Consider the following 26,383-nt stretch of genomic DNA (forward strand, 5'->3'; position numbering starts at 1 on the left):
CAAAAAGAGGCACCGTTACGTGCAATTAAAAGACCAGAGAGGGTAGGTTTTGCCGTCTAACTATCCATGAATCCAGAAAGTCTCTTACAGGGTTTTCTGTGTTTTTTTGCTTCGTATGTTTTCAAAACTAAGAGCTTCAGGATTTTATTTTGAACCCTTAACGCTTGCACCTGTGAGAACAGCAATGCCCACTTTTCCTCGTTTACTAATCCTACTTTAATTACGTGTTTTGCTGTTGGTTCCAAAAAAGATAGGGATATTTGCATAATTTGGGGTTATTGTAAAGAAGGCATGTTAATTCTGCTTCTGCAGCGTAAGTGGTGAGATTCTCTTCCTCCTGGCAGATGGGAAATGTACCAGGCAGGGGGATTTCAAGTGTCCAAAATTGGGGCAGCTGAGTGAAGTGCTGTTCAGTTGTCTGTGTTTCAGTGTCAATCTCACATTTCTGAAGTATTTCTGGGCAGGTGAGGCTAGCAGATACTTAACCAGGAAAAGTAAGTATCCCTCTGGCAAGCTTGACTTCCAAGCAGGGCTTTGCTCAGAGTATGTATGGTTAAACACGCATTTACCTTCGAAAGGGGCATCCACAGTGGAATAGTTGAAAAAAAGGTGGCTTTATATGTAAAATCCTATATGAAGGTAGAGTCTGAGCTGTGGCGAAGGGACAGAATATTGCTCCAAGTACTGTTCCTTAAAATAAGATCATGTTTCCATGTATCCTGAAACAGTCTTGGCACAGGGACAAATACAGAACCCAGTTCTCTGAATCCTAAAATTAGCGTATGGTCTCATTTCAGCATATCTGTTTGGTCACACAGGATGATTGATGTTTTTCTGAACTGCATCAGCGTTAACAAACAAAGGGAATAGTTTAAAAGTTTATCAGCAAAGCACCAGTACAAGATAACTTTTTTTAAAAAAATACTGTCAGTTCTGTATTTGCAGAGCAAAGAGAAATAGATACCGTGCAATATTCTGCACAAGTCCTCTGGGGAACAGATGTTTTTTCACAGCTCTGGAGAAAGGCTGTGACATACTTCACAAATGCACCTCAAAGTATCTTATCCCACCTTGCCTTCTCACAGCCATTAATAACACTCTCATATACTGGCAAATCTTTCGACTGGGTACTTTGTGATGGTGAAAGAATAATTGCTTTTTCAGATTTTTTTTTTTTTTTTTACTTCCATAGAAACGCATTTTAAAAAGAACATCTGTAGGCACAGAGTAGCTTGTGTTTTTGGGAATAACCTTTGTGCCTTTTCGGTTACCCAGACACCGTCAGAGGGAACGAAACTGAAGGGAAGAGGACTTCTTGTACTGCTCAGATTTAATGCCTGCCATGCCGTTGCTTTCACTTTCTGTCTACAGCTGCCATAATTCTAGTGAAGAGCTCTTCATTCTCAAAGGTTACACTTTCTCTATGGCGCAAGTGTTTTCTCCGTCAGGGAAGAAACAGAAGTCAGACTTACTAGAATGTTTTAGCAGAGACTAGGGAGGACAACAAGCTGTTTATTGAACGTTATGGAGTGAAAATATTTGTATGTGTATATATAGATTGCAGCCATCACATCTCTTTAAAGATGAACAGCTCTTGAAAATAACTAGTATTTTTCTAATATCTCTTTAAAAATAAATGAGTGCTGTGAGCTTCCTTCTGAAGAGTCTTGCATAAAGAATCTTAGAAAAATATATCTTGCGAAGTAGTATAGAGCTGAAATTTGGTATGATTTATTGCTTCTCGAGGATGCTCTACACATCTACCTGCTCAATGCCCTTTGTATGACTACTCCTAAAAACATTGTTGTAGCCGTGTTTCTCTCTCTTACAGTGTTGTGACTCTTCTTTCAGCGGTGTCTGTCCTAGGAAGTTGGCTTGCGTGCTTCATGCCAGGACGGTGATGTGATTCCCATGTAGAAAGCTCATTTTGAAGTGCACCGTGCGGAAGCAGGAGCAGTGGTGTTGACTGGCCTCCTTGCTGTCTCCCTGTTCCTCACTGGGTCGTGCTGGCCAGGCTTCAGCGGATCCTGTGCTGCCCACCCTCCGCAGCACTCTTCCTCTGAGTCACGTCTGCAGGATTAGGACAGCTTGTCGGGGGGTAGCCACCACTATGTTTTTGTGGTATCTGGTTGCAAAAATAAGGGCTGAACTGACTGCAGGACTAGCACGAATAGTACAGTAAATAAACCTTCAAAAAAGGTCAAAATAATCCCTCCATAAACTGTGGCATCAGCGCATCTGTGAGCCGTGATTCTTGTGTGGGGCTTGGCTCCTCACAGGCTGCCGGTGGCCTCCACTTCCAGGCAAATGCCATTGAATTGGGGCTAGTGTCTCGCACGCTTGGCTCCTATTTGGGAATAATTTTATTGATGTCTTAATGTCCGTCGATACATTTAAGCTCCCACCACTGAAAAGGCAACCGCCCCTGACTATGGCCCCCTGTAAGGAGGAGGCGGGTGATAAAAATGGAGCAAAAAAAGGGAAAAGATATTCACGGAGCTACCAGCCTTAATGCATTTATAGGAGGCATGGTTCAAAATTGTGGCTCTTGAAGGTTGGATGTTTTGTTAAGAATGGCAAGTGTTCATAAAATGAGTTCCCAGCAGGAACTTCCATGTCTAAGTGAGCTCCCCTTTTCCTGTAGGATAGAAAACTGATTCCTTGGGTCCCCTCTGCATTAGCAGTTGACTGTGTTTCATGGTGGTTATTCTTCCCTTCCCCCACCATGGAACAGTGCTAAGTCAGAAGAAAAAACAAACAATTATTTTTGATGTAATGCCAGAAAGTTTGACTGCAGCATGTGTCTCTGGGAGCATTAAGCACTTTCCTGTACTCTCCCCAAGGAAATGCTGGGATTCGGTAGAGTTCAAGTTTGAAGCTGTGGTTTAAACGTAGGGGTCTTCATTAGCGGTTTTGGATTAAGAGGTTCCTCCCTGTCCTTCCCAGTGGCTTGTTCCTGCTCCCATGCTGGAGGGCCCTCCCCTCTTGGTCGTGCTGTCCTACACATCTTTGAGCAGGGTGAGAGCCACGATCTGGGTTCAAAGAGACAAAAAAAGGCTTACGGAAAGAAGTGTTGCTTGTAAGCCTGCTGAGTTCCCTGGTCTGTTCCCTGGTCTGTTCACAAAGCTGCCTCTGCAGAGTAGCGTTAGTGTCTGACAAAATGGGGATGGGACTGAAGGGTGGGGGGGCGATGGAGTGAGAGGTGCTTTCTTGCTGCTGGTGGAGCTGGAGCTGCTCCTTCCCCCTGCAGCCCCAGCCGGCTCCACTCCTCTCCCCTGCCAGCCCGGCCACCTCTGGCCGCGTTCTCTCCGAGAGGTGCCAAGTGACCCAAGGCAGACATTAAGCCATTTTTCTCCCAGTTAACCCGGGTGCAAAGGTTCGGTCTGGCAAAGATAACCAAGCTTCTGGAGAAGTTTGTTCAGTGCAGCAGATGGGTACCTACAGCTCTGGGGCTTACAGTGGTAGGAACTGGATGCCTTGGCAGCTCTGAGTCCACTTGTCCTGAGACACTTGCACGTAGCTTCTTCTACATGTAAATGTGCAGGGGAAGTGCAATGTTAACGTTGACCAGGAATGGAAGATAAGTGCATAGGTGCTCCTGGTTTTACAGCCTGCTTCAGATTATAAATGTTGATGTTTCATTCTGCTTACAAGGATCCTGCTTTTTCCTTTCTGCTGGGTGCACTGGGGAGAGACTGGAGCGAAGGAACCTGGCATGCCTGCTGTTTTGTACGGCTCACCTTACTTTCTGGCTTTGTAGGTTTGCTTTACAATTAATATATTCTGATGGAGGGTGAAGCTGGCTTGATGTTAGGTGATGGCCCCTGAAACTTCAGGTGCCTTTGCTACCTATTTTGGAGAATTCCAAAGGTCTTTACAAACTTAAATGACTCATAATGGTAGATGGTGATTGTCCCAATACTCACTGATGGATGGACTTCAGATTCTCCCACCTGGAGGCATCAAAATCAGACTCCCAAGTGCACCCATTGACCCTGCTTAGGGACCTACAGAGGCTGTTTTTAAGGCACTGCAGAAGCTGATGTTTCTTTCTGTATAAATAAATCATGCGTTTGACAGCTCAGGAGGGGAGATGTGGCACCTTCATTTCCCACAGGCAATTACTCGGTAGAGTTGACTTGGTATTTTCATCGCAAGGATGTTGTTGAGGTGCATCTGCCAAAAAACCTGCTGTGTTTTAGCACCGTTGTGGTCAGTGCTGACCTGAGGCAGACGAGTCTGGGGGTGTCTTGTGAAGATGTCAGGCTTTATGTTTTTTTTAGTTTTATCCTCTTAGAGGAGCATGGGGTGTGTTTTGATGAGCAGGAGCATGCTGTGCTTACCCCCTGTGAAAGACGTTCCCCCAGAAGATGCCCACCGTCCCTCCAGCTGAACATCATGGCAGGTTATTTTTAGCTGGGCTTGGTTTTACTTTCGGATAAACAGATCTTGGGAGCCACTCCTCCCTTCTCGCAAGCCAGACCTCTTTTCTGATTACCTCGGGACTAATTGGCCTTGGTGTGGGTGATGGATGTGAAGGTGTGTGCTGACAGCTGCGGGTGCTAATCCCAGAGGAGTCCTAGAGTGCCGAAAAGGAGACGAACACCGCAGCATCTGCAGGCGAGCAGCTGGGGAAGCCCCCGGGGATGCGGGAGCGAAGAGACGACTGGCTCGACAGTGCTGTTTTGGGAAGACCGGCTTCCTTATAGTAGCAATGTTGGCAGCTTTCTCGTCTCCTGAAATGCTTTGCTTTTGCACAAAGGCAGCTGCTGTTTCTCCTGCGTTGCCTGTCCCAAGTGGGATTCATTGCCGCTGCCTTCAGGATGACTTTTCTGCCTTCTGTCTGATTTGTTCACTCAGATGGGCTTGAGATTTGTCTCAAGAGTGAGACAAGAGTCCCGCTGCTAAATGGGAGCACTCATATACTGAATGCCAAAGATGATGCACAGTGTTTCCAGGAATTGTCTCAAAGTGCATGCGTACTTAAAGATATCTTACAAAGAAATGCATCCAAGATGATCGTTGCATCTGCTTGTTTCTTCCTTGACAGACGAATCGAAATTTGCTCGCGTTTTTAGTACATTGCCATTTGCATTTTTCAGCTTTGACCCAACGTGTAGTAGGGGAAGATGGTACAGATCTCCCGTACATCCTTTGCAACCTGGATGGGAATCCTGGGTGCCAAGCAGAAGGGGCTGCAGCCATGTCGCCCTCACCCAGAAAACAGCTTCCCTCTTGCACAGAGAAGGGATTTACACAAGGGCTCAGCTGCTGTCTGGTTCTGGGGTTGGCTGTTTTTTCATGTCTGACGTGAATCTGAAAGGGAGCTGAGCAGTTGCAACCATTTTATGAGCTATTTTAGAAATTCATGTTCACTGGAAAAGGCTGTGGCTGAAGCGCCAGTGACCAGCTCCACACGGTAGTAAATAAAATACCAGTATGTTTGCCTAGAGATTAGTGTGAGCATGGCTGCTGGTAAATTCTCTGAACACATCAAAGAGCCTTATTGTTGCACTCAGGTTTTAATTCCTTATTAGTTTCAGGAAATACATGTCCTCAGAGCAATGAGAGGAAACTTTGAACGTTTTTCTTCCTCTTGTGCTGGGTGTGGGCTTGGTACTGCCTAATTGTTAGTCTGTCTGATGCCTGTACTCCCATAGGAAGCAAGAACAAACCCATTTACATTTGTGTCATTGCTGCGTGCTTTCAAATACGTGGCCTACTCACTTTTTTCTTTCTCTTTTTTTTAAGATCAAAGGTGACAAGAATAGCGGAGCAAAGAAGTTAAGAATGATGCAGAGAACACAGATGTGAAGAACAAAGGAGAGAGGAAGGAGCTGAGCCTGGTGCAGAGGGGGAGAGGAGAAGAAGCAGCCTAAATGCAAGTACTTGAACGTGGAAATGATAGGTTGCAGGCTGCTTAAGAGGAGTTTAATGCGATGCTTTAATCTGCATCTAGTGCCTTTTGGCACTTTCAGAGTGGTGCCTAAGATAGGTTAATGTTTTTAAAATTTTCTGCCTCGAGTTCAAGACTTTGGACTCTTATGTCAATAATTTACAGCTCTAAACAGGGAAGTGGCATCGGGGTCACGTGCGTGTGTGTGAGCGAGAGAGAGTTTGAGTCTAAACTGAACCATACAGGGTGGCGTGGTGCTGCTGGGGGGGCTGTAAAGCACTTACTGCCTAGCTAGGCAGCATGGAAATGTAAAATAGAAGCTAAAAAATCAGAGACTGGGTTGATCAGAGAAAGCTGCAGGGAGGGGGTCAAACTACTCAGCCAGGACCAAAGTGGTCTGATGATTGCTGTGATGTAAAATATATTTTTCGTAATTTTAGTGAAGTTTATGGGACAGACACAGCCGTTTGAAAGCACTCTCATTAGCAGGTACATCATTTTAGCTGCTACAGTGATGCCACCTGCATGTGAATTGTTTTGGTTGCATCTTTTTTATTGGCAAAAAAAGGTCTTGTGCAAATGCAAGTATGTGGGCCAAAAAGAGGTCTCTTCAGGAGCCTAATTGTTTTTCTTTGCGGCCTCTGGTATCCCACCTATATCAGCAGACAAGCTTTTGCCAATATGGTGTATTTTCTTCAGGTGAAGATTTTCCTAATCCGGGTGTACCAGAAGAGTGTTCTCTGACATGGGGAAGGGTTTATTATCTCACTTGCTCTTAGGGGAGGCTTCCGCACAGATCCAAAGTCACGATTACATTTATAATTGTTTGATGCCTGCAAAGCCTTAATAAGTCTGTTCTGTGCAGAGATGGGGAAGCTGCCTGGGAGTTCTGCCTGGAAAACAAGTAACCGTGTCCCTTGTTCCCTGCAGCTCCATCCTGGTGGGTGACAATGCCTGTCGAAAGGATGCGGATGCGCCCCTGGCTGGAAGAGCAAATCAACTCTAACACGATACCGGGGCTGAAATGGCTAAATAAGGTAAGGATGGGCGCAGGCTCGTGTGTACATGTGCTGAAGAGGGACTTTATAGCACTGCCTGAGCTTTGGATAGGTAAATCAGCTCATTCCTGGCTTTCAAAGGGGTGACATGGGGAGGAAGGGCAAAGCTGAATGCTTCCTGCTGAACCTGTTCCTCCGGCCTCGCCTGCCAGATCTGAGGCGCCCTGCTTTGGCCTGGTGGATTTGTGGCTCCTTCGAAAGCATTTTCCAGCTCTTTGTTGTTGGAGCGAGCATTTCTTTAGACTCCGCTAGTTTGTTTTTTTTTTTTAAGCTGGGAACAGATTGCTCACCAAGCAGTGTCAGAGGGATGTGAACAAAATGCTCTCCTGAGGTGGACGGCTATATTCTGTGTTAGACTGTGGGTTGAAGCAACGATCTCCTGTTTCAGACTTGTGCGACTTCTCTGATGCTTCTCAACCTGGGAGAAAACAGGGTAGCTTTTCCCCTGCCAGACCCAAACCTAATATTCCTGCTCCTGAGCTCTTACTAAGAGCTCTAGACACTTTGAGAGCACAAGCATGGGCTCCAAAATGCCAGTGCCCAACTGGATTTGTTTTTTTTTTTAAATTGGTTCAATAAAACCAAGGAGTGTATTTGAGCCTTTGAACAGTAATAAACCCCAGAAATACTGCATGCATTCTGTGGTATGCAGGTAATTCACCACACTGAAAAGTATGAAGCAGTTTTGGCCACAGAGGCTACTTCATTATCAAAATGTGTGGAAATGCACAAAATCAGGTGTGGAGACATAGGAGCTGCCCAGCTGGTCAAGACACTAATGCAGTTAGTCTGGTATCCTCCCTATAGCAGTAGTTGTGGTGCTCAGGTGTTCATTTTTAGAGCTGAAGAATGGCAATTAAGATTACTACTTTTTATTTCAGCTTTCAAAGCTAGAAATGCTCCTGACTGTAAAATTATCAGGAGCTCTTTAAATTACAGCTACAAATCTTCTCAGGAACTTCCTGCATCAGTGACACTCACATGCTGTGGCTGGGTAAATAAATATTGCTTTATCCATTCCCTGCTTAGCTGCCCTGTGAATTTGAGTAGGTCCTTGTTCTTGCATAATGGGGTCACAGCTGAAGAGGAGGAAGAGACCAGTTTTTACTGTTGTCTTTGTAATTTGAATCCCACGTTCAGGTCCCTACGGATTTTTCTCCTTGAGTATCTCTACTTCAGTGTCAAGTCTCTCCTGCTGACAGTCCATCTCTGCCATTCTTCGCTGGGCATTCCTGCCCAATCCTGGAATAATTCCTCTGCAGTTAGTAGGGCACGGTATTTCAGATTTGAGCGTATTACTTTTAAATATAATGTCATCTGTAGATTTTGTTCACGTAACCTTCTTCGGTACGTCCCGGGAACATACTTGCCTCTTTTCCTCTGCAGTGTGAAAATGCTGCCACTGTGCTAAGGGTTTCACTCTTCCAAGTTCAGCTCACCAGCTCATAAAGGCGGTTTGCGAGGCATGTCGTGTTGGTTAATGTTTGCAGCCCCCTGATTGTGTTGTTACAGCGGTTTTTGCCTTGTGCTTCTGGCGTAAACTGTTTGTGTGCAGGAGTCGGCAGGAGATTTTGTCCTTAGTTAGCATATTCTATAGTGACCAAGGCTTGTCTCACAAATAAAGTGTTTTGAAATGGATATTTTCTTTCTACAACAAAGCCCAGGCTCCTACCAGGAGGAGGATACCTGGAGGATACAAGGAGGCCACCTAAGTGGCCTGCCTTGAGGTTTGTTAAACTGATTCCCCAGTTCTGCCCTCTGATTTGGCATCATTCTTGGTTGCCTTTATTGTGCTCAACAAGCTAATTGCACTTCTGAGCATTTCTGTTTAAAACTGTTTAAACATTCATTCCAACAATGAATCATTAAACCAAAAATATTTCTATTTTTACTGTAAATCCTGACCGTAAACAAAGCCATGCATGGAATCAATGATACAGTGTCATGTGTATCGCAGCCCGTTCTGTACCCACAGAACTGACTCTGGAGGCTGTAGGATTTTGGGATTTGTATATTTTAATCAGATTTTGGCAAGGGGCAGTTCACGGTATAGAAAAGAAGGTGGGTCAGATTAGCAAGAGAATTGTACTCGTCTGTGTGGACAGCCTTTAAGGAAATAAGATTTAAATACTAAGGAAACAAATACCGTTCTAGCTTTGTCATTGGCTGTCTCTTCTTAGGGAATTTTTCCAGACTGAGAAGGGAATTAAACCTCTCTCTGTTAAAAATGACAAATCAGGTACAGCTGACTTACCTAATTCCTTCCCCTACTGTCAGTTGATCACATTATACTTCCTGGTTTGTGTTCCCCTCCAGAACAGACGCCTCTTTATAGGGCTTAAAAAATAAGTACTTGTGTACCTTCCTGGTGAAAAATGTTATCCTGCTGAATGGCATGAGGGAGGAAGGGAATTTCTTCACCCTCCCAGAGAAACAAAACTGGGAGGTGTGAAGGAAATTACATAGCTGAGTAGAGGGCAGAGGTGTTGTGGGCAGGGGGATAGTCGGAGGTCAGTCTCCGTCGTGGATCTGAAAAAGGAAATTAGAGTGGAAACATTCAGAGTAGCTGTAACAGGAGTCGAGAGGTAACCTGCTGCTTTGATGGATGCTTGGAGTATTACCATCCAGACGGATGCCGCTATTTAAAATTTGTCGTATGACTTTCCAGCTAGTATGTGATCTCATGCTCATTCACCTGCTTGGAGCGTTTTGCAGTGCTAGGGTTGCAAGTGTTCGATGCTGTTTTCCTCCTCCTGCCTATTTCTAAGAATGGGACATCTTTTTCCTTTTGATGTACCCACTAGAGTTTGGTAGCAATTCCTGTTATGCTGCAAAAGTTTTGTGAGTTGTACTTGCAACTTTAGGTGAGGCTAAAATGTCCAGTGATGGAGTGCTGTACCAGGCAGTGCATGGTTTTCCAAGTCTAAGAGAAAGCACCGATGAGCCTTTTCCTATTAAGGTCATTACTAGGAAGCATCGACTGAAGAAGGCGATAGGTAAATGCTTGATAATGTGTGAAATCAAAGATTAGTATTTAAATAGAAAGCATAAGGTAAACTAGCACAGAATGCACACCCACGTGGTATTGCTGCAATCAGCAGTCTTGTGGGATTTCAGAGAAGATTAGATATTTGATAGTTGGTGAGAAAATATGTAGTTCCTATATAGGTATGTAAAACTATACATATATTATAAAGTTATAAGACACATGGATTCTATGATTTTGTTATTTGTATTATAATTTGCTGTAAGACTGTGTTTCAAGACATCTGTGATTGGGAAGAACGTTGTGTAATGAACAGAAAAACTGTAATGAACGCTTGGAGTGCTGTTGAGAGTGTCCTTGCACCCTCCTTTGGAGCAGTGAGTACAGTTGACAATGACAGGATGCTATGTCTGGAGTCTTGTTCAGTCTGCTAGTTCCTATAGAACTTCTTGAATTATCATATGGAATATGAAATCCATGGTATAACCTTCGTACCGTTGTGTAGCATTGTTCCAACCTCTCCCCGTCACTAAGCATGAGAAGACTTTTTAATCTGGTCAATTGTTAAAGTTCTTGCTGATAGAAATTGTTTTCTGTAGAAGTACGAATTTTTTTCCATGGTCGTTGTAGTCTGTGGGAGAGTAAAGGCAAGGAAGCTTATTCTTGCTCTGATGAACGCAGTAGTGCTGTGGACCACGGGATGGTGGGATCAAGGCTTTCTTTAGACCACTTCTACTTGGGGAAAGAGGAGAGCATCTCTGTAGGATAATTTAACTATGTAGAGTGGGAAGGCAAAAGACATGTGACAGAAGTGATGGGAATAGATTAAGGAGAAGAATTAGAGTATGAGGGCTTGAAGGGGAATGAGGAATGTATTAAATCTGTGCTTTCACCAAATTAAAGTTCTTTGAGACAGAGCAGAACCAATTTTCTTTTCAGTAATTTTACTTTTCAGTTAAGTCTCTTCTAACTAATTGTACTCTCTGAAATTAATGGCATATTTTTCAGACAGTTTCTGCTTCCAGAGTGATAAGGCCTGTTGTTTATAGTTAATACCAAGGAATGGTATGCAGAGACACTCCTGCTTATACCTATTGCTCTAACATCTGAGGTCAGCTCACTTTGTTATGTGCCCCATTGGAGGGTCGTAAGCAGAAAAGCATAGAGGGGTCGCACCTGTGGGGAGGAGTGGACAGGACAGGTGACCCAAAACTGACCAGCAGGGTATTCCATCCCATCTGCATCATGCTCAGTATAAAAGCTGAGGGATCAAAGGGATCAGCCATCTTTCTTCAATGGCTGGTGTCTGAGAACGGCTCTGTCTGTTCGTCTGCCTTTGATCCTGATTGATGCATTCCTGAACTCAGTTCCCGTCCATCGTTGGGTCCAGTCTGGGATTTTCCCAGGGCCTGTTGGAGACATTATTGTCATCCTTGGGAGCGCAATGCTGGTTTGGTATATACTGTATATATTTCATTATTTTCTTATTGATATGATTACCTTTTATTATTAATATTTCATTAAGTAGTTTTAGTTTCTTTTCAACCCATAAGTGTCTCTCCCATATTCTCTCTTCCTTCTTTTTGGGGAAGGAGAGAGAAGTTAAAAGAGAGCATCTGTCGTTCGTTTAGTGGCCAGCCCAGCCCAAACCACGACAGATTTATTGGCGCCAAAGGTGAAGCCAAGCGAGAAATTCTGAACGCAGTTCTCAACAAGCGAATGTAAATGAGAGAAAGGATTGAAGACAAGAGTTGAAGGACCATACAAAACGCAGGCTCAAAGAAGAAAAGATCACATGGAAAGGAAGGGAAATAACCCTAACCTTGACATTAGTGAAATATTAACCAGGCAGACAAGGAAGAAAAGTGGTTGTTGGGGGAAGGGGAAAGGGCAAAGGATTCATCTCACCCGACCACAGACATCTACAATGCAGTCGTATAAATGAGAGCTGCCTGTCTAGAGTAGTTTATAGTCAATGGAGAGAAATAGGCTCTTTTAGGGTACAATTCAGTTGGCGTAGCTCAGGTGGCATTTTGCCCTGGAAATTCTCTTCACAGACTGAGAAGTGGATCTAAATCTGTAGTGGCTGTGTTTATAGTGCAAGATGTCTGCGTGTGAATCCGGATCAAGATGTATTACCCTAATATGGGAGAAAAAACAAGTGTTGTGGAACAAAGTCCTTTTGTGTGGCTTTGCAGAAATGCCCATGAAGAGTTCTGAAGCAGCCCTGTAGGTCAGCACATAGGAATTCGTTCCTGTGTTGGATGACATAAAAGCACATCTGACCCAGCATCCATCTGGCCCAGCATCCTCTGTGCTCGGTGCTTGTGGAAGGGGTGTAGGAAACATGCTGTTCAAGCTCTGAAAGCCATTGGGCTCCCAGAGCTGGAGCTGCATCCTATTTTTAATCATCTTTAATAGTCACCAGTGTACTATCTTCCATGAGTTTTTCTGATCCCTTTGGGAATCGCTTTATACCTCCATCACATAAGGCATGCTCTGGTTTAACTACATGATGCGTGTTAAAAAAATAATTTAAAAAGTCCCTTCCTTTGGATTGCTTTACATGCGCTTCTCTTTGGCCTAAAGTTTCTAAACTAAAATATGTTCAACTATCTTCAATGCCACCCCTTCACATGGGTGTCCTGTATTTTTTTTATCCCCACTGGAGAGATGTCTAATAGTTGATATATTCATACATCTGTTCGCTTGGCATATAAATTTGCGAGATCCCTTTCCTTCACCATGCTAGGATTTTACTGCCTAAATTCTAAATCCCTTGAATTCGCTGTGTTCCTGTGGTTGTTTAGTTTCATATCTAATTTTTCTAATCATGAAAGTGTCTGTGCTGCCAAAACTAGCCTTCGTTTGAATGTTTAGAAATGTGTAGCGCTGCATGTTTTACCCATGTGTCAGCGTGGAAAGCGGCCAGGCTCATCGGCCATGAAGGGGCATCTAAGTATTTCGTACACTTAGGGCTGTATTCTGCTTTTGGTGACGCCAGTGGATATTTTCCTATTGAGTTCAATGACAGCGGCACTGGGTTAGAAGGAAGCAAAACACTTGCAGATGCTGGAAGTGTGTTTTTAAATAAGTGACTTAGAGTCATCAGAAGATCCCTCAAGTCAATCAGTGTTGGCATTTCCTGTTTGTTTTCCCTTCCAGGAGAAGAAGATTTTTCAGATTCCCTGGATGCATGCCGCAAGACATGGGTGGGATGTTGAAAAAGATGCTCCCTTATTTAGAAACTGGGCAATTCACACAGGTATTGGAACTTTCTTTCTGCAGTATAGATTTTCACATTGTTTTCCCTTTTAAAGTTATATTTTCTTTCTTTCTTGTCTTTGCTTTTGCTAACACAGAGAGTGAATTTAAGTTTCTAAATCTGTGGGAGGCTAAGTGCTTTTTTCAAGGTCTGCAATGCTCTCCAGGTTTATTGAAGTGCCATAACTCATTTGCATTGAGGAACACAGTAAAACTTAATTGATTTAAACGTTAACAAGATTGGATTCAAAATTGTCAGGAGCAGAGCACGCTCAGCACTTTGTAGACTTGGGCCCTTAGGCTTTTTATGCCTTCCTATGGATTTGAGCCAGACATAATAAAGGTAAATGCTGTGCAAGCTTTTCCACATTGTTGTGGAGTCACATCTGATTGGCAGCGCCCTGGGTCTTTCTTGAGCAGAAACTGTTCATCATGTGTTCTAGAAATGTGCATGGGAATGAGATCACAACACTCTCTCTTGCAACCTCAGCTATTGTTTGAATGCTTGTCATGGGAACCAAAGGCTGATACCTTGAAGTTAACCTATGCTGTTATTAATTGGCCTTCGGTTTTCAATTACACGTCGTCTGTGCCTAACTTTCTTTTCTTGCCTAGGAAAATACCAGTCAGGAGTAGATAAACCCGACCCAAAGACGTGGAAGGCAAACTTCCGTTGTGCTATGAACTCTCTGCCTGACATAGAAGAAGTGAAGGACAAAAGTATAAAGAAAGGAAACAATGCCTTCAGGGTGTACCGAATGCTGCCGTTATCTGAAAGACCTTCCAAAAAAGGTAGAGAGGAGAGCTTGTCAACATGAAAATGGTGTTGGGAGCACTGTTAATATTTTGGGGCCTGCAAAATGTGACGGTTCTACTTCTACTGTGAAGCTGGACGCTTTTATCCGGGTGTTCCCCAGAGCTTAGGGACACCTTTATGAAAAACAGGCTACATTCAGTTAAGAGAACAAGCCGCTCGGAAAGAGGATCGGCGAGATGCGATACCCCCAAGTTGGTGATCTCTGAAAACTGTGTTAGTTCTGCTAAAGCCAACGGAGTTGTGTTCAGATGCTAGTCCCAGGTCTCCCTCAGTCCAGGAAGATGATGAAGGGATATTAGAGATCAATGCATTTAACTCATTCAGATTTATGGTGGCAGACATTTTGGTATCTTTTATCCAAGCAAGGGTAGAAATAAACTGGCGCTCTGTTGAGGTGAGCGGGAGGAGTACACTCTCTGCTCAGAACATTGAACTGTGAAACCAGTTTGTTTGTTATGTAGCTGCACTAGGCTGTGAAAAACCAGCCCCCACAGCATGATAATGCTGAAATGGGAAACTATGTTTGAATCCCCAAATTTAGGGATTAGGTCTCCCACCTGCCAGATGAGGACCTAGCCACCAGGTCTATCTCATGAGTATTTGGTTTCTTATGGAGGAGAAACATTGGCTTCTTTATGGCTCATTGGCTTTCTTACGGCTTTGTTCGTAGTTTATGGAGTAGAACGATGGCTTCCTCAGTCCTCTGGTATCCCCTGCTGTCTAGGACTTTCAGATGAAAATATAACCTGCAAACGAAACGCATGGTGTTCCTCTACAATCCAGTCCCGTTCACCTGTAGCTCAGTTTGCTATTTTCTTAAATTGAGAAGTGAAAGGCACATCTTCAGTTTAAGGTCACTGTGATTGGAAATGATGAATTCTGGCACTTTTGGGGCAGAATCGTACTATGAAAGGGAGATCAATCTGCAAAAGTAGAACATTTGCTTTGAAACTGTTTCCAGTCTCTTGTCGGTGGTCTATTTTGTATGTTCAGGCGTATTTCCCTAAACCATAACCTGTCCCATTGTAGCAGATTCCTCTCATAGCTGTAAGAACTAGAAAAGTTCATAATGAAGGCTGAGATTCTGGAGATGGGGGCTGTAGCAGGAGAGGATGCTGCAGCCAGTCCAGTTACTATAAAACTCTGACATATTTTGGGCTCTGTATATTTTCTCACGTGCCCTTTCTACGTGGCACGTGGCTAAAATTATGCGTGAGTGAGAGAGAAAGAATTTGGCTGCAAACAATTCTAATTCTCAGTGCTGTCTTGTAGCCGAGATGGGAGAAATTCCTGGGACACGTCTGTGCAAACGGTGGGGTAGAGCTGAGCTTGCACCAGCAAGTCTGAGCTTCCACGTCAGGCTCTCGTCAGGTCAGAGCAGGGGCAGCAGCGCTGGGGTCTGCCAAGGCACACAGCATTTTGTGAGGGTCCTGTGCTGTGCGGTTTTCTGGATTCTCAAGTTCAGCACAATTGCAGAAACCACTTTTGCATGAATTATAATCTGTGTTCCCCCCCAGCCCAGGTTGCAACTATCTACAAAAAATACTTGTTGAAGTTTATTGTGATCTCTTTTCACATATTAAATCGATGAACAATCTCCCTTTTCCTGTAGCTACAGTGAAAGTGTCACAAATGTGATGAGAAATACATTTTGATTTTTTTCCCTTTAAGAGTGTTTTTCTCTCCCTTCCTTCTTTTTTCAGCAGGCCTTGCTGCTTATGTCACTGTTTGGTATTTTTCACCTTGATTTTTTGACTGCAGTTTCTTTTCTCAGTCCCATCTTGGTTCTTTTTTGTAGCCCTTTCAAAAGGAAACACAAAGCCAAAATGTTCAAGGTGAATTTTTGACTGCCTAGGCCTTAAAGGGGGGTTTAAAATTAAGCAAAATATGTTCTCCCTTTCCTAGGAGGTGCTGCTATTTTGAGGCACGTTTTGGGTCTGTTTCTTAGTGAATATAGAAGGTGTGGAGGATAACTCATGGCACACGGGACTTTAAGAAATCTTCCTTCTGTTATTGCAGGGAAAAAAACGAAGTCCGAGAAGGATGACAAGTTCAAACAAATTAAGGTAAGAAGTGGCTGTTTAATAACGTGAGAGCCTGTGAAAACAATCTGTTGCAATTTTTTTTTAATAGCCTCAATAGTATATTGTGGTGGATATTTGCAAATCTCTCGTGCTTGTGGTTTGGTTAAGAAGCTACAGTTACATTGAGTGTTTAGGGTTTTTTTTTAAAAAAACGTGAAGGCTGTTAGAGCCATGGCTGACGTCATCAGTTGACACAGCCCTTGTGTTGCAACGCCTGGAGGTTGGAAAACTGGCAGCCTCGGCAATACATTTGCCATTTGTTTGTCTGTGTAAGTAGAAATACAGTAATTACGGAAGGAATGCTTCTGAACAATAGAGCTACCTTTTGAAGCAATTAATTTCTGTGTGTAAGGCATTGGAAATTCATTTTCTTTTAGGCGAGGGGGAGAAGTTTTGTCAGAGCTGCACGTTCTGCTCATGTTTTGTAAGTTGGACCTCAGTTGTAAAGCTCCTCCGTCACTGCCTGAGGTTTCTGCCTGTTCGGAGCGTGGACCCAAACTGCTTTCCCTACAAAGCACGGTTTCCCCTAGCTGTCACACTTCTGCCTAGCACCTCCTCGAGGTGGTGGCTATTACATACCAGCAGGGTTGGTCCGCCTTCCATTTTTTCATAAAGCAAATGACAAAGGTTTCAGACTTTCAGCCTTCAGTAAAGTCAGTGTCCTTGGTTCTCGCTCGTAGCAGCCGCGTCTGCAGCAGAAGGGCAGCTCGGTAGCCCACTGCTCGCTTGTGAAGGGCTGGGCCACCCACGCCTGGGCACAGGTCCTGCACCCGCTGGCCAGGAGATGCTCTGGGCCAGGTGAACCCGGAGGCCTGGGAAAACTCTGTTGAAATCAGGTTTGGAAGGCAGGCGCTCTCCTGGTGGTTGTGACTTGTGGAGTTACATGTCAGAATACTGCGATTTTTAAATTGAACCACTTTTTTAACCATCCTGCGTGGATTCCGCAGCCACCTGTGCTTATTATAACGTGACTCTGATGGCAGCCTGTGTTCAGAGGGAGCCAGCAGACTCCTGTGGGCAGAGCGGAGTGGTGTGTGATGCCTGCCAAAGCTGGCAGAAGCATTTGGCCATTCCCCTCCTTCATAATCTTTCTTTTAGCCAAAATATTAAATGCCTGAAAAGCTGTAGAGGCGCTTGAACAGTCCCATCCTCTCCACTAAGATTAATTTCACAAACAGTTGTCGCTGAGGGGGTCCCAGTGATGCTTGGAGATTAGTACATGTGGCGTTAGGCCTGGGAATAGGTGCCAGTGGGGTGATGCTCACAGCTTTTGGGGATGCTTTCGGGGACGCCTTCCTCCAGCTCACTTGTCCTGAGCTGCACAGAAGTGTTAAACCAGGTGACGCAGAAGCGGTGAGCTGACCTGGCTGTACCTCCAGCGCCTACCAGTGATACCTACTACGAGCATACGGCTCGCCAGCCACCAGCTATGGTATGGCCACCTGGCTCTTACAGGCTTTGAGCTGGGGCCAGGTAGTTTTCCTGTCTGTTCCCCTTTATTCTCACAAATGCGTACACGAGCTGGCCTCCAGATATGCCTGGATTTTAAAATAGATGTTCTTTCCATGCTCAGCTACTGTTCAACTGATTATTGAATGTTGAAGGCGATAATAGCGGGGAAGGGTGGTGGAGGAATTAATGCAAATGAACATTTCTCTGAGCATTGAAAGCTGCTTATAATTGCTTCGCTGGGTGATGTGAATTCCTGAGATCCAGGTTGCATGTTTTGCATTGAATGCCTTGCAGTTACCCTGAAAACCTCTCTTTAGTGGGGGTGAGTGGGAGGCTGCTCCATGACCTGCCTGGTAATGGGGTAATTGCAGCCAAGGGAGAAGCTGAGCATCCGAGTGCAGATTTGCGAAGGGATTTCAGCATAGCAAGAGTCTCATGTAGAGCTCCCCTCTGTTGGCACTGCCGGGCCCTGTGGGCACCCACAGCAACCGCTGGTGAGGGTGAAGAGCTCTGCCAGACCTTGCTGAGCTTGAGCAGGGTGCTCAGGGCACCAGAGAGACCCAGACCTTACCAAATCCCTGCTCGTCATTAGGCAAGGGGGGCTGCGAGCAGGTCTCCCACCTTGCAGATAGATCTCTGACCACTGGGCTTTGGGGCAAAAGGGGTCTTTCCATTAAAACGTGAATTCTCAGCAATGGGAGGAGGGTGTAAGTGTCTGAGTAGCCTAGATAAAAATAGGCTCTTTCCTTTGAAACAAAATTAAGGTCTCAACTGCCTGCCTGAGGCTTAATTTCTACCTTATCCTAGATTTATCCTTTTGACTATGCATGCAGCTCCTCGTTGAGACGTTTTTTAAAATCTAAGTGACACCTTTCCCCATGCATTTAGCTTAGGCTTCCAGCAGGCATCTGGACACTGAGAATTTAGATCATTTAACACCAACTGTGCCAGTGTCCAAGTTCCTTCATCAATCTGGCACCATCACCCGAGCTCCAGGATGCATATTTGTTTCTGCAGCTCGAAAGGGGCTACTAAATAAATTTCCCTGTAAGCAAGCCTCAGTAAAGCTGAGCAGGGTGCTGGGCGCGCAGGGTTCCCATGGGGGCTGCTGTGTTTGCTGGGGCATTGCACAACACGAGATGATCAGGGCTCCAGCGTGCAGCCCTAACCTGTCTCTGCAGGCGGTGATCCTCGGTGGATCAATAACAGCTAATTTTATCTTTTCCAGCTCTCCAATTCTTTGCCTTGCCAGTTAACACAGCCGGTACAGCTCATCAAAGACCTAGTTGCCCTTAGCACTAATTTTGCATCCTTCTGATGTGCAGAGAGGCCTTGGGGCAGGGTGCGTGATTGGACACGTTCCTGGAGGTGTTCACAGCCAGGCTGGACGGGGCTTGGAGCAACCTGGCCTGGTGGGAGGTGTCCCTGCCCAGGGCAGGGGGGTTGGAACCAGGTGACCTTTAAGGTCCCTTCCAACCCGAACCGTTCTGTGATTCTATGATTGCATTACAGCCTTACTTCATGGCTGGGAAGGCACAGACTTGTGTCAAAGTGACGGCTCTTTTTGAGTTACAGCATGTGGTGTCCAGGAAAGACCTGTCACACCATCGCCAGTTTTTTTGTCCCTGTGATAACAGTTCATACAGTTAGTACTGTGACGGGCCAGCACCACAAATCTTGTGGCTTGCCTTTGCCCTGCCCTTGCCGAAATGCTTTACAGCAGTGAAATGGGCATGGCGTGGCATCAGAGCCAACTGGGAGCTCGGCACCTCTCTGTCGATGTCCCTGGGTCAGTGGCGAGGTGGAACTTCCCTGTCAGGGTGGCACAGCCAGCCGAGAGTAAGAGCAGACTTTAGACTTTGTAACCGATAACCCCGTAAGGCAGCCAATACTGGGGAGGAGGTTGGACCTGTAGATAATCCTTTAAATGTGTTTATAGCTTTTTAAAGAAATCCTGAGTTTCTGGAATTAAACCTTTTGGTGTCTATTCCGTAGGGAGTTTTTTAGATTCCCACTCCAGTGTACCAGACCTACAGAGATGCATCTTGTGGAAGGCTCAGTCTATGTAGAACAGGTGGTGTTTTCCCAACGTTACTGCCCCATGGTAATGTTTATGATGTGATCTAAAAGGCTGTATTTAGTGTAAACACTTTGGTTTGCTTTCAGGCTTCCTGCAGAGAAAAATTAAGGCTAGAATTTAGTAATTGCTGTACAGAAGCTAAGGCTTCCTTTCAGACAGCACTGAGATACACCATGTTTGAGAGGGAATGAGGATGAACACTAAATAGAGTACCGTCTTAAAGAAACATTTCTTCCTTGTTTGTTCCAAATGTTAATCTCTTGTAGTAAGTAGCAAACTAATTTCTTGCTCTCTGAAGCTTACTCTAAATCTGAAAATTAAAAATAGCTTTCATTTCAAAGCAGAAGATTTGGAAATGGAGTAGACTCTGGCTTCTTCTCAGAGAACCAAACTATTCGTTCTAAGACCATGTCTAGCAGAGAGCAGGGGTATATGACAGGCAGAAGCGATATAATTTATTACCATCTCAGAGCAAAGAGATTAACTGAGTCCAGGCTCCTAAAATAAATCAAACCTGACCCAACTGTACTGTTTTCATTCTAGCAAGAGCCAGTTGAATCATCTTTTGGGATTAATGGGCTAAATGATGTCACTTCTGACTATTTCCTGTCCTCCACTATAAAAAATGAAGTTGACAGTACAGTGAACTTTGTAGGTAAGTACTTCTATGCTTTTCTTATATGCTCAGCATACAGGTGACTTCAAAAACCCTCTTGACTCTTCCACACTCAGCTTTCCGTCAGCGTTTTGCACTTTGGAGAACACCACAGTTACAGTCGGGTCGACGCAATTTTCACTAGCCCAAGCCACGCGAGGTCCTGGTTGCAGGTCAGCCCCACCACATCGCAGAGACCGCGAGCAGCCCTGTGGCAGCGTGGTGGTTCCCCTGAGAGCAGAGCTCTTACAGACATGCTCAGGTGGCTTTTCCCGACATGGACTTAATCCACAGGGTTGTCCTCAGCTATGAGGAGACTGTAGCCAGTGTCGCTTGGGAGTTAAATTGCAGTTGGATGGTGGTTTCCCGTTGCTCAAAGCAGAGATTTGTATAGCGTGCTGTTTTAAATTTGGAGTTTAAATCTGCAGACGAAATTGAGGAACTTGGTTCTTTTTACTGGCACCTCAGTAGAAGAGTTAGTTCTTAACATCACTAACAGCAAGGATCAGCGAAGACTGCATTTAGAAACTGGTACATTAGGAATTAGCTGTCATCTCAGCATGTGAATAATTGGTTCTTGGTAGAATAATTGGGCTGGTTTTTGACAGCTCTTTTTTGGCTGAGGTTGTCAGTGCAGCGAGGACTCCTAAAATGTGACCCATATACCATTTTCTCTAGAATTCCACTTTCATATAAGTTGTAAAAGTGTTTGAAAAATAACGTTAGTCTTCTGTTTGGAGAGATGGTAGAAATTCTGTGCAGTGACTATTTTTGATGGCCGTGTCTTAGGTCGCAGGCCTTTGCATAGTCATTCCCCTCACGTGCTTCTGTGGCTGAGGAGTTTGTGAGTAGTTTTCCTCTCTTTGTGGCAGTTCATTTAATCAGCTGTTGCTTTGTAAGAGTGTTAGAACATGCTTGTTGCTCCTGCTATTACAGAGGGTTTTATAACTCGAAGGAATAGCACTCTGGTGCTGTTAGTGCTTCCTGTTTACTGACTGACTCATAAACAAATCTGAAAGTTGCCAAGGACAATACGCAGTCCCAGGGAAGAACTTCCTACACTTTAGCTTTATTTTACAGTCTTAAAGTCAAACAGAGATCAATTAACAGTGGTCTTTGGAATGTAACCGGTGTTCCCCAAAATCCGCTGACATCAGAGACAGTCATTTTGCTGCAGCCTCGGTTTTCTACAGGACAGCGTATCCTGAACTCCTGTTTGATTTTATGATGAGGTGTTGCACCTTAAAAGATCTCGGTAATTTACAGGGCAGGACCCATAGTGGCCGCATCAACATCTAAAAATGGTCAAAAGCCCGTTGTGGAAACCAAGCAAGAGGTTCGGAGAAACAGAGCTGAATTTGCACCTTAAGGGCTTTCATTTTTCTCTGGTCCCCCAGAATCCATTTTCAGGGGTAGGACAGCCAGGCTCGGGTGGGTAACTGTCAGCCAGCGTTGTTTAATTAATGGCTTGTGAAGTGTGCTGCTTATCCAGGCGGGAGAGAGAAGTCCTTATTTAGGACTGCAAGCAGGATTTTAATGTAAACAGGGGGAAAAGGGTAAAATAGATCTGTTCTGCAGAAAGGAGGGAAGTCAGCTGGAGGGGAGAAAAGACAAACAGCACCTGCGGTGTTTCTGACATATGTGGAGCTCACGGGAAAGTGGTGGCATATTGCCCAAGTGAGCGGTAATTTTTGCTGTGCGACTTATCTCTCGGGGTGGGTAAGAATTTGTCAGGTACTGGGGAGGAAGATTAAACAGTGCAGATGGCCTGCCCATACCCTGACGGGGTTGCACAATATTGGTTTCTCCCAGATAAAAATTAACTCTGTGTGTGTGCTCTTGACCCTACATCCTGCTCAAAAAAAGCAAGTTATTTCAGAACCAGGAAAGGTGGAAATGCAGTGGAACCGAAATATCTGGAACAAAATCGTAGTAATTGTAGTGATTCGGCTTCTAAAAAAAAGACTATCCACTATTTATGTAATTTTCTTTATGCTGGAATTGTCTCATAAAATATACATCCAGCTTTGGGGGACTTTCCAGTGGTTACCTGGCACTTCACGAAGCAAAATAATATGCATCTTCTCTCTGGGAGAAAAACCTGTCACTTTTCTTTTTCAAAAAGTTGTGTTCTGGCCCTGTCTACGGATAGAAGGCAGGAATGGCTTGTGTGTATATACATGTGCATTCATGTATATTTGTCTTAGTTCATTCAGGAACAGATGCTATCTTTTGCCTTTTTTAAAATTAATAATTAGAGCAATTAGGTCACTTACCAGAAGAATTTCAAGATCTACTGTGTTTCATTGCCTACATTTTTCTTGCCATCGTGGGTATAGAAAAAAATGTACTGTCTAAATTTCTAACGGCACCGCATTGTACAGAATTTGTCTGTGTGAAGATTGTGCCTCTTGAAGCTTTGTGTTCCAGTGAAAGAATATCTATAGTCCTTGGCTTTTTCTTGGACAGCTGTGGATTCAGGTTAGCCATCCCCTGAGACAGCTCCATCCTTGTTGCTCTTGAAATCTAGGTAGTGGCTTTCAGCTCCACCTTGGATTAATGCAGTTCATCCTGCTGGGATCGGTAGGGCAGTTGTACAAGACAGAGGGAATTGTCTCAAGCAGCTCCAGAGAAGTGAGATTCTGGCTGTCACCATAGTTTTGCTTTGCTCAGTAACTTCTTGGTGCCTTGGTTTATTCCCCTGTTTCAAAAGGATGTTGTGTAGCACAAGTAATGACTGCAAAGCATTTCAGGACACTTGCAAAGCATCCATGGTGCCTTCACTTTGTAGAAATAAATAATGTTCCTTTGGTATTAAATATCATGTGCCTGGGGGAACAGGAAAACCCTCTGTTAATAACTAACCAGAGCGTAGCTTTCAGTCACAAACCATGGGGAGTAGAGACTACAGGTACAACCGTGCTTTTCTACACACCATCACTGGCATTGCAAGGATCAGTGAAAATAAGCAATCATAATTTGAGGAGAAATTTTTCACAGATTCATTTCATGTATAAATCAGAGTCCCACCATGTTTCACATGACGATGGATACGGTTTTTTGCATGCCAGCTCCGGTCTTCTGGTGCATAATTTACATGAAAGCGTCCAGAGGCCGTGCTTGGTGAGGATGCTTTCCCAGATTAGGAGAGATTGCTGTGGCCCGTATGTCCTGGTGAGACCATGCTTTTGGGTAGGAGAGGAGTGTGGCTGTGGTCATCCCTGGGAAGGCCTCTGGACAGCTGGTATGTCAAGGAGGGCTCAAGGACATTAAGTGTGAGAGACGGGACAGTTAGGCATTTTCAGTCATCACAAGTGGGTAAAAAAATATCTCTGAAGGTGATGGAAACTAAATAAATGACTTCCTTTAGAAGTCCCATTGAAAGCAGGTGGTGGGCATGGAAGAAAGCGCTGAGAGGGTATTGAAGACTCACTATAATACCAGGCAGGCTCCAAGGACAGGTTCTTAGAGATCCAGCGGGGTCGAGGTGTTACGAGTAATCAATTTTTTATTTCTAAACCCAAGTTGTAGGACAGCCGCACCTTGATGGCAGCAGCGAGGAGCAGGTGATAGTTGCCAATCCTCCTGATGTTTGCCAGGTAGTAGAGGTGACAACAGAAAGCGACGAACCGCCCCTCAGCATGAGCCATCTGTACCCCCTACAGATCTCCCCTGTCTCGTCCTATGCAGGTAAGCATCCTGGCGGTTCTTTACGCTTTCTTCTTTGGAAGTGTTGGGAAGATGCTGGGGGCCAGGGGGAAGGGGGCTCTACCAGGGTGGCTGGCAAAGATCCAGAAATGTCTATTCGGCCGCCTTCTGCATTTTTAATGAAACTCTGCACGTTTCACCTTGGGAAACAACTCGGCAGATCTGAGGTTGGAAACATAAGCTGCAGATTTTAGCCTGTGACTAATGGAAAAAGAACCTTTTTAGATGTAATGCAGCGAGGTCTTTTCATCTTTTATTAGGGCGGCATTTTCAGCGATACAGATAATGTGCTGCAAATATAGTCTGTCCCCCTTGCCCCCTGACTTACTAAAGATTAAAGGTCTTCTCTGCTGTGTGTTTCCTCGGTGGTCACAGAGTGCTAACGGCTGCCCTAATGGTATATATAATGCAGATGTGGAGCTTAAGGCCCCGGGGGAGTGGATCTGTCTTGTTACAAATAGGCTGCAGAGTAGAACAGCCATGTAGCAACTGATAAGAAGTGGTCCTGCAAGCAGCAGGGCTGTGGACGTCTGGCTTCCAACGTCTGCCTCCCATCTGGATTCTCTGATATCTGAAAAGGGGTGAGATAACAAGCTTTTCCCCAAGTCAGGGTGCTAGTGGTTTCTCTTTTTTGTCTGGCCCCTTATTTTCATAAAACGGGTAGGAAGTTAAGAGTCTTTGGCACTCGTTTGTCCCTTATCCAAGTCTGACAGCGTGTTCAGAAGTGGTTAGGGGAGAACAGACACAAATGCACATGCGGGCACGCTATGTAGAGTCCCTGCAATCATACAAGCCTTATTTCCGTAGGAAGCAGGGCAAAGCCACATTTGAAAGTAGAAAAAGTTTCAGATCCAACCTGTCCTTCCTTTTTTAACATGTTGGTAACTTGCAAGCCTCAAGAGACTGGGTAGAAACATAAATGTAATCTTTTTAGGCAAACTTAAGTATTAATTGTTCCCCATGCAATTTATTATTTTACACATGGTTTTTGCCTTTGACTCATTAGGCTGAAATTACTTCCAGACACATTTGTATAAAACATGTACATGTATTTAGGAATTTTTATCTTTGGGTCCGGGTGAATAGTATGATGTTCTTTTGAATAGCCTCCAGTGTTAGTCTCACACATGTTGATAAACGATCACGCTTCCCAATGTGTTTAGTCTGTAACAGCCAGAGCATTCAGAAGGGCTTCGCAAAGCGTTCCCCCCCTTAGGGCGATGAGGGTGCTTTAACTTACTAGCAGCTGGGAGACGGGGCCTTTGAAACGTTTGTCCTCTTTCCAAATGCTTCTTGCAAAACTTTTCCCATTTATGTGAACACGGCAATGATGCTTTCTTTTAACCTCAGCTACAGGGATCTAAGTTCTTGGAATGTTAACAAAAGTCACGGTCTTGGTAATTGCTTGGGCTGGGATAATAGAGAGGAGTGGTCTGGTGACAGGAGAACCACCTTGACATGAGCGACTCATGAGCTGTCTCCCCTAAAATCAATGTAATGAGCCTGCAGAAGGAAAACGTCTTGGTCTTGGTGGTTGCTTGGGCTGGGATGATAGAGAGGAATGGTCTGGCGACAGGAGAACCACCCTGACATGAGCAACTCATGAGCTGTCTCCCCTAAAGTCAGTGCAACAAGCCTGCAGAAGGAAAATGAGGCATGACTGAAGTACTTCTGCTCTCCCCATATGTTGTCGTAGTATCCTGGTGGCCTGGTGGCAGTATCCAGCTGTCCTAACTTCTACCAGGACCTGCTAGCCTATAACTCAGGTAACATAGAGGTAGTTTCATGCCACTGACGTGTTTTTGAATGCATCTCACGGCAGCTCTTGAGGATCCTGGTTACTCTTGCTAGAGGCCAGTAAGAAGTGGAGTGCTGCAAGATTCTGTCCTAGGACAAGTCCTATGTAATATCTTTATCAAAAGATGCTGGACTACACACTTGAGAAGTTTACAGTTGACACCAAACGGGGGACATCTCCATGAGGGCAGGGCCACCATCCACAGACAGCTGGAGAGGCTGCAGGAATGGGCCAGCAGGAACCTTAGGAAATTCAGCAAGGACAGATGCCAAGTCCTGTGCCTGGGAAGGAGTTGCAGGGATAGAGGCTGGCACTGGTGGGATGGGGGGCAGCTCAGCAGAAAGGTGGGTGGGCAGTGAGCTGAGCATGAGACAGCAGAGCACCCTGTCCACAGAGAAGGCCACCAGCTTTCAGGAGCATGGCCAGTAGATCCAGGGAAGTGATTAGCCCCCTCTACTCAGCACTAGTTACGCTTCTTCTGGACTATTGATTCCATGTTTGAGCCCCCCAATCCCAGAAAGATACAAACAAATGGGAAGAAGCACCAGGAAGGGCTACCAGGATGTTCAAGGGATGGAGTGCTCG

General features: G+C 44.8%; 1 protein-coding gene across 2 annotated transcripts in view; it reads left to right on the top strand.

The window, feature by feature from the left end:
* The window catches only part of IRF2 (interferon regulatory factor 2), a 44,154-nt gene that overhangs the window by 12,136 nt on the left and 5,635 nt on the right, over window positions 1-26,383 (top strand). Inside the window, exons 2-8 of one of the 2 annotated variants that reach the window (XM_074588334.1) lie at window positions 5,752-5,881; window positions 6,827-6,933; window positions 13,106-13,205; window positions 13,820-13,996; window positions 16,041-16,087; window positions 20,181-20,292; window positions 23,818-23,982. In XM_074588334.1, coding sequence (XP_074444435.1) covers window positions 6,847-6,933; window positions 13,106-13,205; window positions 13,820-13,996; window positions 16,041-16,087; window positions 20,181-20,292; window positions 23,818-23,982 — 688 coding nt within the window. In that variant the 5' untranslated portion in view covers window positions 5,752-5,881; window positions 6,827-6,846. Of the gene's footprint in view, window positions 1-5,751; window positions 5,886-6,826; window positions 6,934-13,105; window positions 13,206-13,819; window positions 13,997-16,040; window positions 16,088-20,180; window positions 20,293-23,817; window positions 23,983-26,383 lie in introns of those variants that run through there. The other variant, XM_074588333.1, reaches the window with a different exon arrangement.

Source organism: Larus michahellis, chromosome 5, assembly GCF_964199755.1.
Source record: "Larus michahellis chromosome 5, bLarMic1.1, whole genome shotgun sequence".
In the NCBI taxonomy this organism is placed as follows: Eukaryota; Metazoa; Chordata; class Aves; order Charadriiformes; family Laridae; genus Larus; species Larus michahellis.